Source organism: Macrotis lagotis, chromosome 7 (assembly GCF_037893015.1).
Source record: "Macrotis lagotis isolate mMagLag1 chromosome 7, bilby.v1.9.chrom.fasta, whole genome shotgun sequence".
Taxonomy (NCBI): Eukaryota; Metazoa; Chordata; class Mammalia; order Peramelemorphia; family Peramelidae; genus Macrotis; species Macrotis lagotis.
In genome coordinates this window covers 114,382,982-114,397,515 of record NC_133664.1, presented here as the reverse complement: position 1 = coordinate 114,397,515, position 14,534 = coordinate 114,382,982, and the positions used below count along the sequence as shown (strand labels likewise).

At 37.2% G+C, this 14,534-nt stretch overlaps 1 protein-coding gene across 1 annotated transcript in view; it reads right to left on the bottom strand.

The window, feature by feature from the left end:
• Window positions 1-13,863, bottom strand: part of LOC141492907 (solute carrier family 23 member 1-like) — a 67,984-nt gene extending 54,121 nt beyond the window's left edge. Inside the window, exons 1-2 of the mRNA XM_074193628.1 lie at window positions 13,799-13,863; window positions 258-398 (exon numbers count right to left, since the gene is read on the bottom strand). Of these exons, the coding sequence (XP_074049729.1) occupies window positions 258-398; window positions 13,799-13,801 (144 nt within the window). The 5' untranslated portion in view covers window positions 13,802-13,863. The remainder of the gene's footprint in view (window positions 1-257; window positions 399-13,798) is intronic.
• Window positions 13,864-14,534: the final 671 nt, after the last annotated feature.

Genomic DNA, 14,534 nt, shown 5'->3' with positions numbered 1-14,534 from the left:
AAGGCATCAAATTCCAATCAGGCATTGTTTCTGGCACAGTAAAAAAATAATCATTTTGCTTATTACTCAAAAACACTATAATATATTAGATCAGCGTTGACAAAGCATGAATTTGTAATTGTCTAGCTACTCAGACCAACTATGTTTTTAGAATGGTCAAAAAAGTCCAGAAAATATATCATTTCACTTAAGGATCAGATTTTTTTCAATGTTGAATTCCACAATTGGTGTGAGTATTTTTGGTCTCATGATCTTACCTGAATCCCCAGAAAGACACAGAGGTACCAGGGTGGGACATCTGTTATTTTGTAGGCTAGGAAGCTGTGGTTCTGATGTTGGACCTGTCCATTCCTCCTCTTGTCTTGGTCTTTCATGCTCGGACTTGGTAGGACCTCTTCCTGTAAGAACCAAGTCACCAACTTTTATTGAGTACCCACTATGTCCAGAAACCCTATTCTAGATCATAGGAGACATAAAAGAACCAGCAGGTGCAATATCTTCCCCCAGGGAAAACCAGGTGAGAACACCAGAAAAAATAAAGGAATATGCACAAAGCAATATAGAATTAAATGCAGACTAATGTAAAGAATACAGAATGGGGACGGCTAGGTGGTGCTGTGGATAGAGCATTGGCCCTGGAGTACCTGAGTTCAAATCCAGCCTCAGACACTTCATAATTACCTAGCTGTGTGGCCTTGGGCAAGTCACTTAACCCCATTTGCCTTGCAAAAAAAAATAATAATGCATACAGGACTAACTAAAAGGAGAATGCACAAATTATAGGAGTACGTAACCCATTATTTTACAACTGAGGAAACTGAGACATAAAGAGGTTAAATAACTTAAGGTCCCACACTTAATGAATGTCTGAGTTCCTGAATCAGTTGGGAGTGGGAAAAGGGAAGAAATCAAAGTATGACTAAACAAACTGAGCAGCTGGGGAAGCATGGAGCACTATTCAGGGAGGGAGGTTTTAGAAACTGAAATATCTAATGCTTCTATGTATGGCATGGTAGCATGCTGCCCCTACTATGACCTACCACCTACATATAACCATGTCAACTGGCTCTACTATGAATTCAAATTATCTCATCTCTACTGGGCTCCCACTAATGTGGAGAAATTTCACTCTTCTTTATTTATTGTTTCTTTCAAATTCTTCTCTATGACTATTCCAAATCTTTTCTTATCTCTTCAGACCGCCCCCCCCCCCAACATCATTCCCACATTACTGTCTTTCAGTACCTATTTGTAGAGACACTGGCCTTAGAGTCAGAAGGAAGGGAGTTTGAATCCAGCCTCAAAAGCTTGACATTTACTTGCTGTGTGAACTTGGACAAGTCACTTAACCCTGATTGTCTCACATCCAGGGCCATCTCCAGTCATTCTGATTCATATCTGATCACTGGACCCAGATGGTTCTGGAGGAGAAAGCGAGGCTGGTGACTTTGCACAGCACCCCCTCATTCAAATCCAATTCATGTGCTTGTCATGGTATCAGTTCCCTGTCATGGTCTTCTTTGAGAATGAAAGCCAAACATAATTATTACTTTATAGAGAAAATCAAGACCACACATCTTGAGCTTCCTCTTTCCTCTTAATGCACATTTCCAAACATCATCTACTTCTAAGAAGTAGAAACATTTGATGATGTTTGGAGGTGAGCATTATATAATTTGTGCATACTCCTGTTAGTTAGTCCTATGCAATCTGTATCCTCTACATTAGTTTGCATTTAATTCTTTTGCTTTGTGTATACTCCTTTATCTTTTCTGGTGTTCTCCACACCTGGTTTTCCCTGGGGGGAAGACATTGCACCTGCTGACTCTTTTGTATCTCCTTTGATCAAGGATAAGACCAGGGATTCTTAACCTTTTCTGTGTAGTGGATCCCTTTGATAATCTGGTAGGGTTTATAAATCTTTTTTTTATTTTTTATTAAAGATTTTATTTATTTTGAGTTTACAATTTTTCCCCTAATCTTACTTCCCTCCCCCACCCCCCACAGAAGGCAATTTGTCAGTCTTTACATTGTTTCCATGGTATACATTGATCCAAATTGAGTGTGATGAGAGAGAGATCATATCCTTAAGGAAGAAATATAAAGTATAAGAGATAGCAAGATCAGACAATAAGATATCAGTTTTTTTCCTGAATTTAAGGTAATAGTCCTTGGTCTTTGTTCAAACTCCACAGTTGTTTCTCTGGGTATAGATGGTATTCTCCATTGCAGAGAGCCCCTAAATGTCCCTGATTGTTGCACTGATGGAATGAGCAAGTCCATCAAGGTTGATCATCACCCCCAGGTTGCTGTTAGGGTGTACAGTGTTTTTCTGGTTCTGCTCATCTCACTCAGCATCAGTTCATGCAAATCCCTCCAGGCTTCCCTGAAATCCGTCCCTCCTGGTTTCTAATAGAACAATAGTGTTCCATGACATACACATACCACAGTTTGCTAAGCCATTCCCCAATTGAAGGACATTTACTTAATTTCCAATTCTTTGCCATCACAAACAGGGCTGCTATGAATATTTTTGTACAGGTGATGTTTTTACTCTTTTTCATCATCTCTTCAGGGTATAGATCCAGTAGTGGTATTGCTGGATCAAAGGGTAAGCACATTTTTGTTGCCCTTTGGGTGTAGTTCCACATTGCTCTCCAGAAAGGTTGGATGAGTTCACAGCTCCACCAACAGTGTAATAGTATCCCAGATTTCCCACAACCTTTCCAAGAATGATCATTATCCTTTCTGGTTATATTGGCCAGTCTGAGAGGTATGAGGTGGTACCTCAAAGAAGCTTTAATTTTCATTTCTCTATTAAGTAATGATTTAGAGCAATTTTTCATATCACTATGGATTGCTTTGATCTCTTCATCTGTAAATTGCCTTTGCATATCCTTTAACCATTTGTCAATTGGAGAATGACTTTTTTAAAAAAATGACTCAGTTCTCTGTATATTTTAGAAATGAGTCCTTTGTCAGAAATATCAGTTGTTGGGGTGGCTAGGTGGTGCAGTGGATAAAGCACTGGCCTTGGAGTCAGGAGTACCTTGGTTCAAATCCGGTCTCAGACACTTAATGATTACCTAGCTGTGTGGCCTTGGGCAAGCCACTTAACCCTATTTGCCTTGCAAAAAAAGAAAAAGAAAGAAATATCAGTTGTTAAGATTATTTCCCAGTTTACTACATTTCTTTTGATCTTGGTGTCTGTGCAAAAGCTTTTTAATTTAATGTAATTGAAATCATCTAGTTTGTTTTTATTGATGTTCTCCATCTCTTCCTTAGTCATAAACTACTTCCCTTCCCATAGATCTTACAGGTAAACTACTCCTTGATCTTCTAATTTGCCTATAGTATTGTTTTTTATATAAATCATTTTTGAAAATGATGTTTTTAAACACATAAAATAAAATGTTAAAAGACTGTATAGAAAATCAATTTAAGTACATAAGTTCTCTAAACATTCTAATTAAAAACAAAAACAAGCTTAGAAATAAAAAGGAATAATACATGTAAGCTAGGGCTTTGCTGTTGTTCAATCACTTTCAGTCATGTCCATTGCTTCATGACCCCATTTGAGGTTTTCTTTGCAAACATACTGGAGTATCTTCCTTCTCCAGCTCATTTTACAGGTGAGAACTGAAGTAAATAGGTTTAAGGGACTTTCCAAGGGTCACAGAGCTAATAAGTGTCTGAGGCCAGATTTGAACTCAGAAAGAGACCAGTTTTCCTAACACTTGATCCACTGTGCCCTCCTAGTTGCCTTATAAGCCAAGGAACAGAACTACAACTCAGTACTCAAATGGTCCAATTTTCCTCTTGAAAGTTTCTCAATGATTATGACTTAGGTCATAGGAAAAGCTGAATTTTACTGATATTTAGTTTTCCACTCAAGAGCTTCTCTTCCCCCATAAGTTTCAAGTATCATAGGCATTAAATATAGAACAGATTTATCATAGGCATATAAAGAACAAAGGAGGGACTAGATTCTTAATTCCTTTAGCAAAGCAATACTTATCCTACTTCTAATGAGCTTCTTATTCTTTCCTTCCCTCTTTCCCTCTCCCCACCTCAGATTTATTCATAATTCCAGTAAACTGACAACACCAACAACTAATTCCTGGCTCATTTCCACTTATCATGTTTCTGAGGCTGGATGACTATCAACAGCCCTCCTCCTGCTTTTGGGACCTCTGCACATGTTCCCTAAGTCTATTATACTATTTCTCAGCTTTCAGTCTTGTGGCTCCTCTAGCCCCTCCACAGTAACACCAAACCAACCTAGCAACTATAGATCCTGGTGAAATGGATATTATAAAGATCAATTAAACATCAAATATCTATTAGAAATGCTACTAGGTTCATCCAGCCTTTCTGGAGAGCAATTTGGAACTACACTCAAAGGGTAACAAAAATGTGCATACTCTGAAGAGATGATAAAAAAAGAGTAAAAACATCACTTGTACAAAAATATTCATAGCAGCCCTGTTTGTGGTGGCAAAGAATTGGAAATCAAGTAAATGTCCTTCAATTAGGGAATGGCTTAGCAAATTGTGGTATATGTATGTCATGGAACACTATTGTTCTATTAGAAACTAGGAGGGATGGGAATTCAGGGAAGCCTGGAGGGATTTACATGAACTGATGCTGAATGAGATGAACAGAACCAGAAAAACACTGTACACCCTAACAGCAACATGGGAGTGATGATGAACCTTGATGGACTTGCTCATTCCATCAGTGCAACAATCAGGGACAATTTGGGGCTGTCTGTGATGGAGAATACCATCTGCATCCAGAGAAAGAACTGTGGAGTTTGAACAAAGACCAAGGACTATTACCTTTAATTTAGAAAAAAACTGATATCTTATTGTCTGATCTTGCTATCTCTTATACTTTATGTTTCTTCCTTAAGGATGTGATTTCTCTCTCATCACATTCATTTTGGATCAGTGTATACCATGGAAACAATGTAAAGACTGGCAAATTATCTTCTGTGGGGGTGATGGAAGGGAAGCAAGATTAGGAGAAAAATTGTAAAACTCAAAATAAATAAAATCTTTATAATTCAAAAAAATAAATGCTACTAGGTGCTAGGGTTACAATTGCAATGAATGAAGTAATTCCTACTTGCAAAGAATTGACTGAATAGGAGAGACAATATGCATGTATAGAAGTGTAACCTGTATATGTCTAGGCACAACTAGTTCACCCAATATGGAAGTGTGCTTGGAGCCTTAGAAACATATCTAGATTGATTCTCACGAAAATTTTTTCATCTCCTACCACGTAGATGGGGGTAACCTCCACTGAGAGGTTACCATTCACTGATAGAACAATTGTAATGGAATGCTATTGTGCCATAAGAAATGACGAGTAGGCTGGTTTCAGAAAAATCTGGGAAGACTGGAATGAACTGATACAAAGTGAAGTGAGTAGAACCAGAAGAACATTGTACAGAACTAATGAACTCTGAGTATAGATCAAAGCATAATGTTCAATTTTTACTTTTTGTTTGCTATGTGGCTAATCTAGAAGTATATTTTGCATGATATATATATATATATAATTGATATTACTTGCCTTCTAAGTAAGTGGGAGTAGGTGGGGTAGAAAGAAGGAAAAAATTTGGAAACTTCCTCCAAAATTTTTAAATGAATTTTTAAAATTAACTAATTAATTAAAAACCAAAAAACCCCCACAAACTGGGCCATTCACTGTCTTTCTACTGTTTTCTTTTCTGCCAGTCTTATATCTGCTCTGTTCTGAGGCTGAATATTCTAGTTACTTGCAATGAAAACTCCATGAACTGAACTAATAAGAAGGGAGGAACTTTTCTTCCTCCTGCTCCCTCTCTTTAACACAGGCTCTGAGAAATGGACCTGAAAGTGTTCATTTCTAATCTATGTTGTTTGTCCTTCCTAGTTTCAGGTGCCAGTGTTGATCCACACTGGCCCCAGGAGTTGGAGACATGATGGCCTTGGAGCTGGGGTTCCAGGTGGAACGTTGCAGCCAGCAACCTGGCAGGGATGACCAGAAAAGCCAAGATGCCTGGGACTCCAGTCTGGGCTGGAGGCGGAGGGGGGGGTGGTTGGACTTGGAAATGGAACTAAGGTCTAAAGGAAGTAACCAGGCTAAGTTGTTTGTATATGTATTTTATACTTTGAAGAAAATATTTCTTTGTCAAATCTAATTCATTTAGCTATGGCTAAATGGAACTGGAGTGCAGAGGACTATCCCCTACAATTGAAGGAACAACATCATGAATGTTGGAACCATTGGCAGAGAACCTAGACACCTCTAATAGCCTTAAAAATAGTAGAGAACCTGGGAGAGGACCTTCAGGCAGTGGAGGCCAGGGTGAACGTGATATGTGATGCTTGAGTATGTAGAGAATAAATAAAAAAAGAATACATACAAATAAAGACGGTGCAGTTTACAAGGTTGTTGGGGAGGGAAGACATTTGCAGTCAGACAAATCAAGAAAGACTTTCTTTACAGAATGATGTTTGAGCAATGTCTTAAGGAAGAGAGACCAGGAGAGGTTAGGAGACAGTGCATCCCTGGCTCATGAGAGTGTCTATGCAAAGGCATGGAGGTGGGCATATTTTAATTGAGATGATAATTTGGTTGAACCCCATCTTGCTTCATATAAGAAAAGGATAACTAAGGCAAAGTGACTTGTCTGTGATGACTCACCTTGAGAGCAGTAGGATCAGGTTGGAGTCGGGTTGTCTGACTTCAAACCCTTTTATTATTGCATCCTGCTTGGTCTCTTCCACAGTGTAAAGCAGGGAGCCTTAGAAACAGCCAACAATGCCTTTTAAAATCAATAGAAATGTAGACCTCTCTGGGAGTCACATACTGAGATCAAGACCCTATTCAAGACCATGAATGAAGCTACTGTGTACTAACTTCACTACAGAGAGAAAATTTCTGAAAAGTGATGCTGAGGAGTGTGGACAGAAGATAAAAGGACTATTATATTACTAATATGGAAATATGTTCGACTGTAAACATATAACATATCAAATTGTTTGCTGTCCTGGGAAGGGGAGAGGGAAGGAAGAGAATGAGAAAAATTTAGAACTCAAAATCTTACAAAAATGAAAGCTGAAAACTATATTTACATGTAATTGAGAAAATACTATTAATGAAAAAATAAAAATATTCTAGAAAAACATTTTTAAAGGAAAAAGAATAATCTCCTGGAAGAGAGGTGAAATTGAGGCAGAAAATACTGGAAGTACCAGTCTAACTGGTCATTCTAACTATCATCTCTGTACTCCATAACAGCATTTACAATTTATTCTGGCTAATCCTGACATGTAGAGTGTCCACTCATTACCTCACAGGGGTCAGGATTTTAGTTTGTACCTCAGATGGGGCCCAACTAGACTATGAACATCTTATTATTAGGAAACATGCCTTATGCTTTTGTTTCTTAGCATGGTGCTTGAGATGGTACTTAAAAAATACAATATTAGTTGACTTTTTTCCTATGGTATATATTTTTTCTATAATGTTTTAAAGTTCAATGACATAACAATTTAGAAAAACTTTTCATTGAATGTTCATAACTCTAATATATGTGTCTCTATCCACATTTTACAGAAGAGGAAACTGAGGCTTAAAGAGGTTATGAGTTGACCATGATCACATAGATAGTACCACTGCCTTCCAATATACCATGGGATCTCTCTTGATGCCTTAACAATTGACTGCAACGATCCAACATGGTGTCCTTGAAGACTGTTCTCCCTTCTGCAAGAATTTCAAATCCTTGGTCACCTGGCCTATTGTTTACCTCCTTTCCCACTTCACTTTACTCACCTAAAGATGTTTTTACTGGAGGTGTTGGAAAGTTAAATCTCATTAGAAAGGAAACAACCAATCCCATTCCTCCATTTTCATTACTGATCACATTCAGAGTAGTGATTATTTCATTCGGGCATCAGGAAGCTTCAATAAGCAGAATGAATTCCTTCATAAGTTCCTTCAAGGAATCCTTCATTCTCCTTTAAACTTGTGGGGAGGGGGGGGGAGTAGATTCTGGGAAGATAACAGAGTAGTCAGAAAATCCCAAACTTTTCAGATTTCCTCCATTGATAAGTGAAAAAAAAAAACACCTCAGGGTGAAACCAGAGTGGCAAAAACAAGTAAAAGCTATGTCAGAACAGTGTTCCTTCTGGGACTACTAGAGAAGATCTTTAGATTCCAACCAAGGTTCTACCAGCTGAGGAAAATGCAGATACCCCCAGGCTAGCTCCCTGAATTAGCAAGAGACAGTTCTAGGGTCAATCAAACTGGGAGGTAGCCTCCTCTTCAATCACAGGAATTATCACCTCCCCACAGTGTGGGGAATCAGATGTCTGAGCCATGGGAGAGAGAAACTTTTCTGATAAAGGGACACCAGGCCCAGCTGTGCAGGGGAGGATGGAACCAGTACACACTAGGTAAGTAGAGAGGTGGTGGCCTGACACTACTCACTGTCAACACTTAGAGGAGAATCAAGTTCTTGGTCCCAGGTCAGAGGGGAGAACTGATGGTTATAGCCACTGGAGAGTTCTCAGGGAGTAATATTATTTCTAGCACAGTGTGCTGAGGGGCCTCAGCTATGGCTGGGAGGGGGGACTGGGTCCAGCACAAAGCTCCCAAGGTCAGAGGTACCCCCACATACACAGACATACACACCACAGGACTAAAGGTGAATATAAAGAATATAAAGAAAAGCTTCTGTAAAACATTAAAAGAATGAATAGACTAAAGAGAAAGAACCCAACTATAGACAGTTACTATGAGAATGGAGAAGACTGGGGTTAGTCTTCAGAGGAAGATGCTTAAGGAAAAAAAAGCTTCTCCTAACCCAAAGAGTAACATCAAATGGCTACTGATCAAAAAGAACTCATAGAGGGACTCAAAAAAGACTGTAAAAATCAAATGAGAGGGAATGGTGAAAAACTAAAAAAGAAAATAAGCACAATCCAAGAAAATTATGAAAAGAAAGTAAACCAACTGTAAAGGAAGATCCAGAATCTTAAGGGAAAAAAATGATTCTTTGAAAACTAAAATGGAGAGGGGGCAGCTAGGTGGCACAGTGGATACAGCACCGGCCAGAAAGTCAGGAGTCCCTGAGTTTAAATCTGGCCTCAGACACTTAATATTTACTTAGATGTGCAACCTGGGCAAGTCACTTAACCCTGTTGCCTTGCAAAAAAAAAATTAGAATGGAGAAAAGAGGAAGTCAGTAGTTATGAGACAAAGAAATATAAAAAAAAATATAAAAAAATGAAAAATAGAAGAAAAGGTAAAACATCTAACAAGAAAAACAACAGATTTGGAGAATAGATTAAGAAGAGCAAACCTTTTTTTTTTAGGTTTTTGCAAGGCAAATGGGGTTAAATGGCTTGCCCAAAGCCACACAGCTAGGTAACTATTAAGTGTCTGAGGTCGGATTTGAACTCAGGTACCCCTGACTCCAGGGCCAGTGCTTTATCCACTATACCACCTAGCTGACCCGAAGAGAAAACTTCTTGATAAAACTGTTGGGAAAATTGGAAGTTAGGATGGCAGAAATTTGTATTAGACCAGCATCTCCCACCCTATACCAAGATAAAATCAAAATGGGTGCAGGATTTAGACATAAAAGACAATATTATAAACAAACTAGGAAAGCAAAGAATAGTTTACCTGCCAGATTTATGGAAAGGGAAGCAGTTTATGATCAAGGAAGAGATGGAGAACAGCATTAAAAACAAACTAGATAATTTTGATTACCTTAAATTAAAAAGCTTTTGCACAAACAAAACCACTGTAACCAAGATCAAAAGAAATGAGTAAATTGGGAAACAATTTTTACAACTAGTATTTCTGTCAAAGGACTCGTTTCTAAAATATATACCGAACTGAATTAAATTTATAAAAAAAACAAGCCATTCCCCAATTGACAAATGGTCAAAAGATATGCAGAGGCAATTGACAGATGAGGAAATCAAAGCAATCCATAGTCATATGAAAAATTGCTCTAAATCATTGCTGATAGAGAAATGCAAATTAAAGTATATCCATACCAGAAAGGATAATGGTCAATGTTAGAAAGGATGTAGGAAATCTGGGACACTAATACAGTTTTGGTGGAGTTGTGAACTCATCCAACCTTTCTGGAGAGCAATTTGGAATTATGCCCAAAGGGCAACAAAAATGTACATACCCTTTGATCCAGCAATACCACTACTGGGTCTATACCCTGAAGAGATCATGAAAAAGGGTAAAAATATCACTTGTACAAAAATGTTTATAGCAGTTCTGTTTGTGGTGGCAAAGAATTAGAAATTAAGTGAATATCCATCAATTGGGGGACACATTATGGAACACTATTGTTCTATTAGAAGGATGGGAAAGATGGGTTGGGAATTCAGAGAAGCCTGGAAGGATTTGCATGAACTGATGCTGAGTGATATGAGCAGAACCAGAAGAATACTGTACACCTAAAAAGCAATATGGGTGTGATGATCAGCCTTAATGAACTTACTCATTTCATCAGTGCAACAATCAGGGACAATTTTAGGGTATCTGCTATGGAGAATAGCATCTGTTTCCAAAGAAGAATTGTGGAGTTTAAACAAAGACCAAAGACTCTTACCTTTAATTTAAAAAAAAAATCCAATGTAAAGACTATCAGACTGCCTTCTGTGGGGGGTAGGGGGAGGGAAATTGTAAAATTCAAAATTCAAAAAATAAGGACTACCTGAGAGCTATTATCAAAAAAAAGAATCTTGATACACTATTACAAGAATTAATTAAAGAAAATTGTCTGAAGTGTTAGAACAAAAGGGGAAAGTTGAAATAGGAAAAAAAATCATCAATCACCACTTGAAAGACCTAGGAGAAAACCTTACAGGTATATCATAACTAAATTCCAAATCCCGAAGTTAAGGATAAAATATTAAGAGCAATAAGAAAAAAAACAATTTAAATATGGTAGAACCACAATTAAAACCACAAGACCTAACAGAGACTGCTTTAAAGGACTGCAGATTTTGGAACACAACACATTGAAGAACAAAAGAACTGGGGTTGTGGTCAAAATATCATACCCAACAAAGGTAAGCATAATCCTGAAGGGAAAGAATGGATATTCAATGAATTGTCAAAATTTCAGGATTTTGTTGCAAAAAGACTTAAGCTTAATTGAAAATTTGACATACAACAACCAAAAGAAAATAAGGTAAACATCAAAGCCTAAAACAAGAGACTAATAAGGACAAATTGTAGTTTCAGAAAAAAGAAAAAAATCTCTTGGTCCAGATGGATTTACAAATGATTTCTACCAAATATTAGAATCAATTAATTCTCAGTTCTACATAAACTATTGTAAAAAATAGGAGCCAAATTCCTTTTATGACACCAATATAGTGCTAATATCTAAACCAAGAAGAGTCAAAACAGACAAAGCAAATTATAGACCAATCTCCCTAATGAACATTAATGCAAAAATCTTAAATAAAATTTTAGCAGAGAGAGTACTAGGATAATACACCATGATCAGATAAGACTTATACCAGACAGGCAAGGACTATTCAATATCAGGAAAACAATCAACATAATTGAACATGTCAATAACAAAACCTATAAAAATTATGTGACCCTCTCAATAATTGCCAAAAAAAAAGTCTGACAAAATACAACATCCATTCCATATGTAACTGGAAAACAAATAAAATATTTATATAATAAAAAGCCATTAGAGAGTATAGGTATAAATGGAGTTTCCCTTAAAATATTATCCATATGTGGAAATGTAAAACATGTACAAGATTGTTATTAAATGCCTTAGCAAACTGTGGTATATGTATATGTCATGGAAAACTATTGTTCTATTAGAAACCAGGAGGGATGGGAATTCAGGGAAGCCTGGAGGGATTTGCATGAACTGATGCTGAGGGAGATGAGCAGAACCAGAAAAATACTGTACACCCTATCATGGGGGCGATGATCAACCTTGATGGATTCACTCATTTCATCAGTGCAACAATCAGGGACAATTTGGGGCTGTCTGCAATGCAGAATACCATCTGTATCTAAATAAAGAACCATGGAATTTGAACAAAGTCCAAGGACTATTTCCTTTAATTTAAAAAAAAAACCTGCTATCTTATTGTCTGATCTTATCTCTTATATTTTATGTTTCTTCTTTAAGGATATGATTTCTCTCCCATCACACTCAGTTTGGATCAATGTATAACATGGAAACAATATAAAGACTGACAAATTGCCTTCTGTGGGGGTGGGGAAGGGAAGTAAGATTAGGGGAAAATTTGTAAAACTCAAAATAAATAAAATCTTTAATGGAAAAAAGATTGTTATTAGTCATTAATAGTTGAAAAGAAAAATGGTGATAGAACTGAGTAGGAGGGATTCTTAAAACTAAAATGGTCTAGAAAAAGAAAACAAAGGAGTTACCATTTTATACAAATGAGGTATGAGAAGAATTGATATAAAGGAATTAGATGGGGAAGGAGAGCTGTTACTTGTGAAAACCTACTCTCATTGGGAGAGAGTACAATACATATTAGCTATAAAAGCCTTCTAAATTCAGGAAGAAATAAGAGAAGAGCATATGGAGGGTAATGAGTTAGAAGGTAAAGATAAGAGGGTATATAGAAGAGAATGTAGATTAATGGGGTGGCATAGAAGGGAACGTAAAGTAGGGATTCTTTAAAAGTAGAAGTAGAGTAGAGGAATGAGGAGGGGGTTGTTGCTTTCGGGAAATGTTATAAAAATGAAAGATATAAACAAATCAAACATATTCTATGCCATATATTAATACAGATTTATATATATACAAATGGGTGTATATATATAAATATATATTCATATGTAGGTGAATATGGACATAAATACATATACATATATATGTATATATATATATATATATATATATATAAATGTATATATCCGTGCTTAATTATAGCTGTCCTGGGGGGAGGTGAGGGGAGAAAAATAAACAATGCACAGCAGAAAACAGAAGAAAACCTAGAAAGGAAGCAAAGAGGGACAATTTTGAACACAATGTTTAATATTCATTATAGAGGCTTTTTTGAACTGAAATTTATTGTTTTATATTATTAATCCTCTTTTTTTACTGCACACGATCATTTTTAAAAAATTTTGTAAAATAAAAAAATAGATCAAAAAAAGACTGATGTCATAAGAAAAATACTAGTTTGTCAGTCATAGGGACTCACCCTCATACAAGCAATTTCCAATAACTATTTTACAGACCATGGACATTCTTTAATCTGAACATATCCCAGCCACTGATCAGGGGTTCTTTTATGAGTGACACTAACTCAAGCATTTTGGGTTAAAATACTCAGCCACGGGTAGGAAAAAAAGACTAGGAGAAAATGCCTGTCAATCAGTAACATACAGTCCTCCAGGCTTCATTAGAGTCTTCTCATTTGAAACTTGGTTGTATACAATTAAAAAAAAAAAGTAAATCTCTACTATGTGCAAGGTATTGTGATAGGAATTGGAAGAAAAAGAAAAGGAGAGGAGAGGAGAGGGGCAAAAAAGAAAAGGAAAAGAAAGGAAGGGAGGGGAAGGGGGAAAAAATAAATGCAAGTTGACAGACTGCCCTGTAGACTTTTTTTTTTGTTTTTTAGGTTTTTGCAAGGCAAATGGGGTTAAGTGGCTTGCCCAAGGCCACACAGCTAGGTAATTATTAAATATCTGAGACCCTGTAGACTTTTTTTAAAGAAAAAAAATAAACTTGTCTCCCCAGTAACTAACTCACCATTGTGTTGGGGTTCTCACAGCAGGTGATGGTAGACAACACAGATGACCCAATCTTCTTTCCAGTTCCCTTTTAAAAGAAGCGAATATTAGAAATGGGGATAAAGAAAGGAACTTGCTTAGAAAGAAAAAGAAAAAAAAAAGAACCCCATCCCTGGAAGTCTGAATCAGTATTGTTTACAGACCAGGGAAGGGGATTCTAGAATCTAAGTGATCTCGAGGTGATGTCACTCTGGAGATGTGGGAGTGGGGGTCACTGTGTTTGCCTGCTCTCCTCAAAACCTCATCCCAAACTCATGCTAACCTAGATTCCTCTCTGCCTTCCTCTCCCTAGCCCTGCACCATAGACTAGGAGTCACGGTATTTCTGGGGTGCGGCATGGACTTTGCTAGGGACCTGGGGTGGGCAGGGGGGAGCTCTGAACTGAGCACTGTACCTGGTTGTCGAGTTTTTTCCAACTGATGCAAGTTTCTCTTAGTCCCACACTAAACTGAGAGTTCACTCTGGTCTCCCATTTTTTTTTTATATCCTCCTGTTTCTGAGGTCTGTTACCAGAGCCTCAGTACAAACTATTACAATACTTTATAGTTGGGGCCAGGAATCAGGAAATACAAGCACTGAGTATTTGTGGTTTAAATGGGATTATGGTCACTGATGCCAGCTAATGAAGTGAAAGAGGGAGAGAAACTGGGACTGAAAACGCTTTGTAGAAGTTAGATATGATAATAGAGATGTGA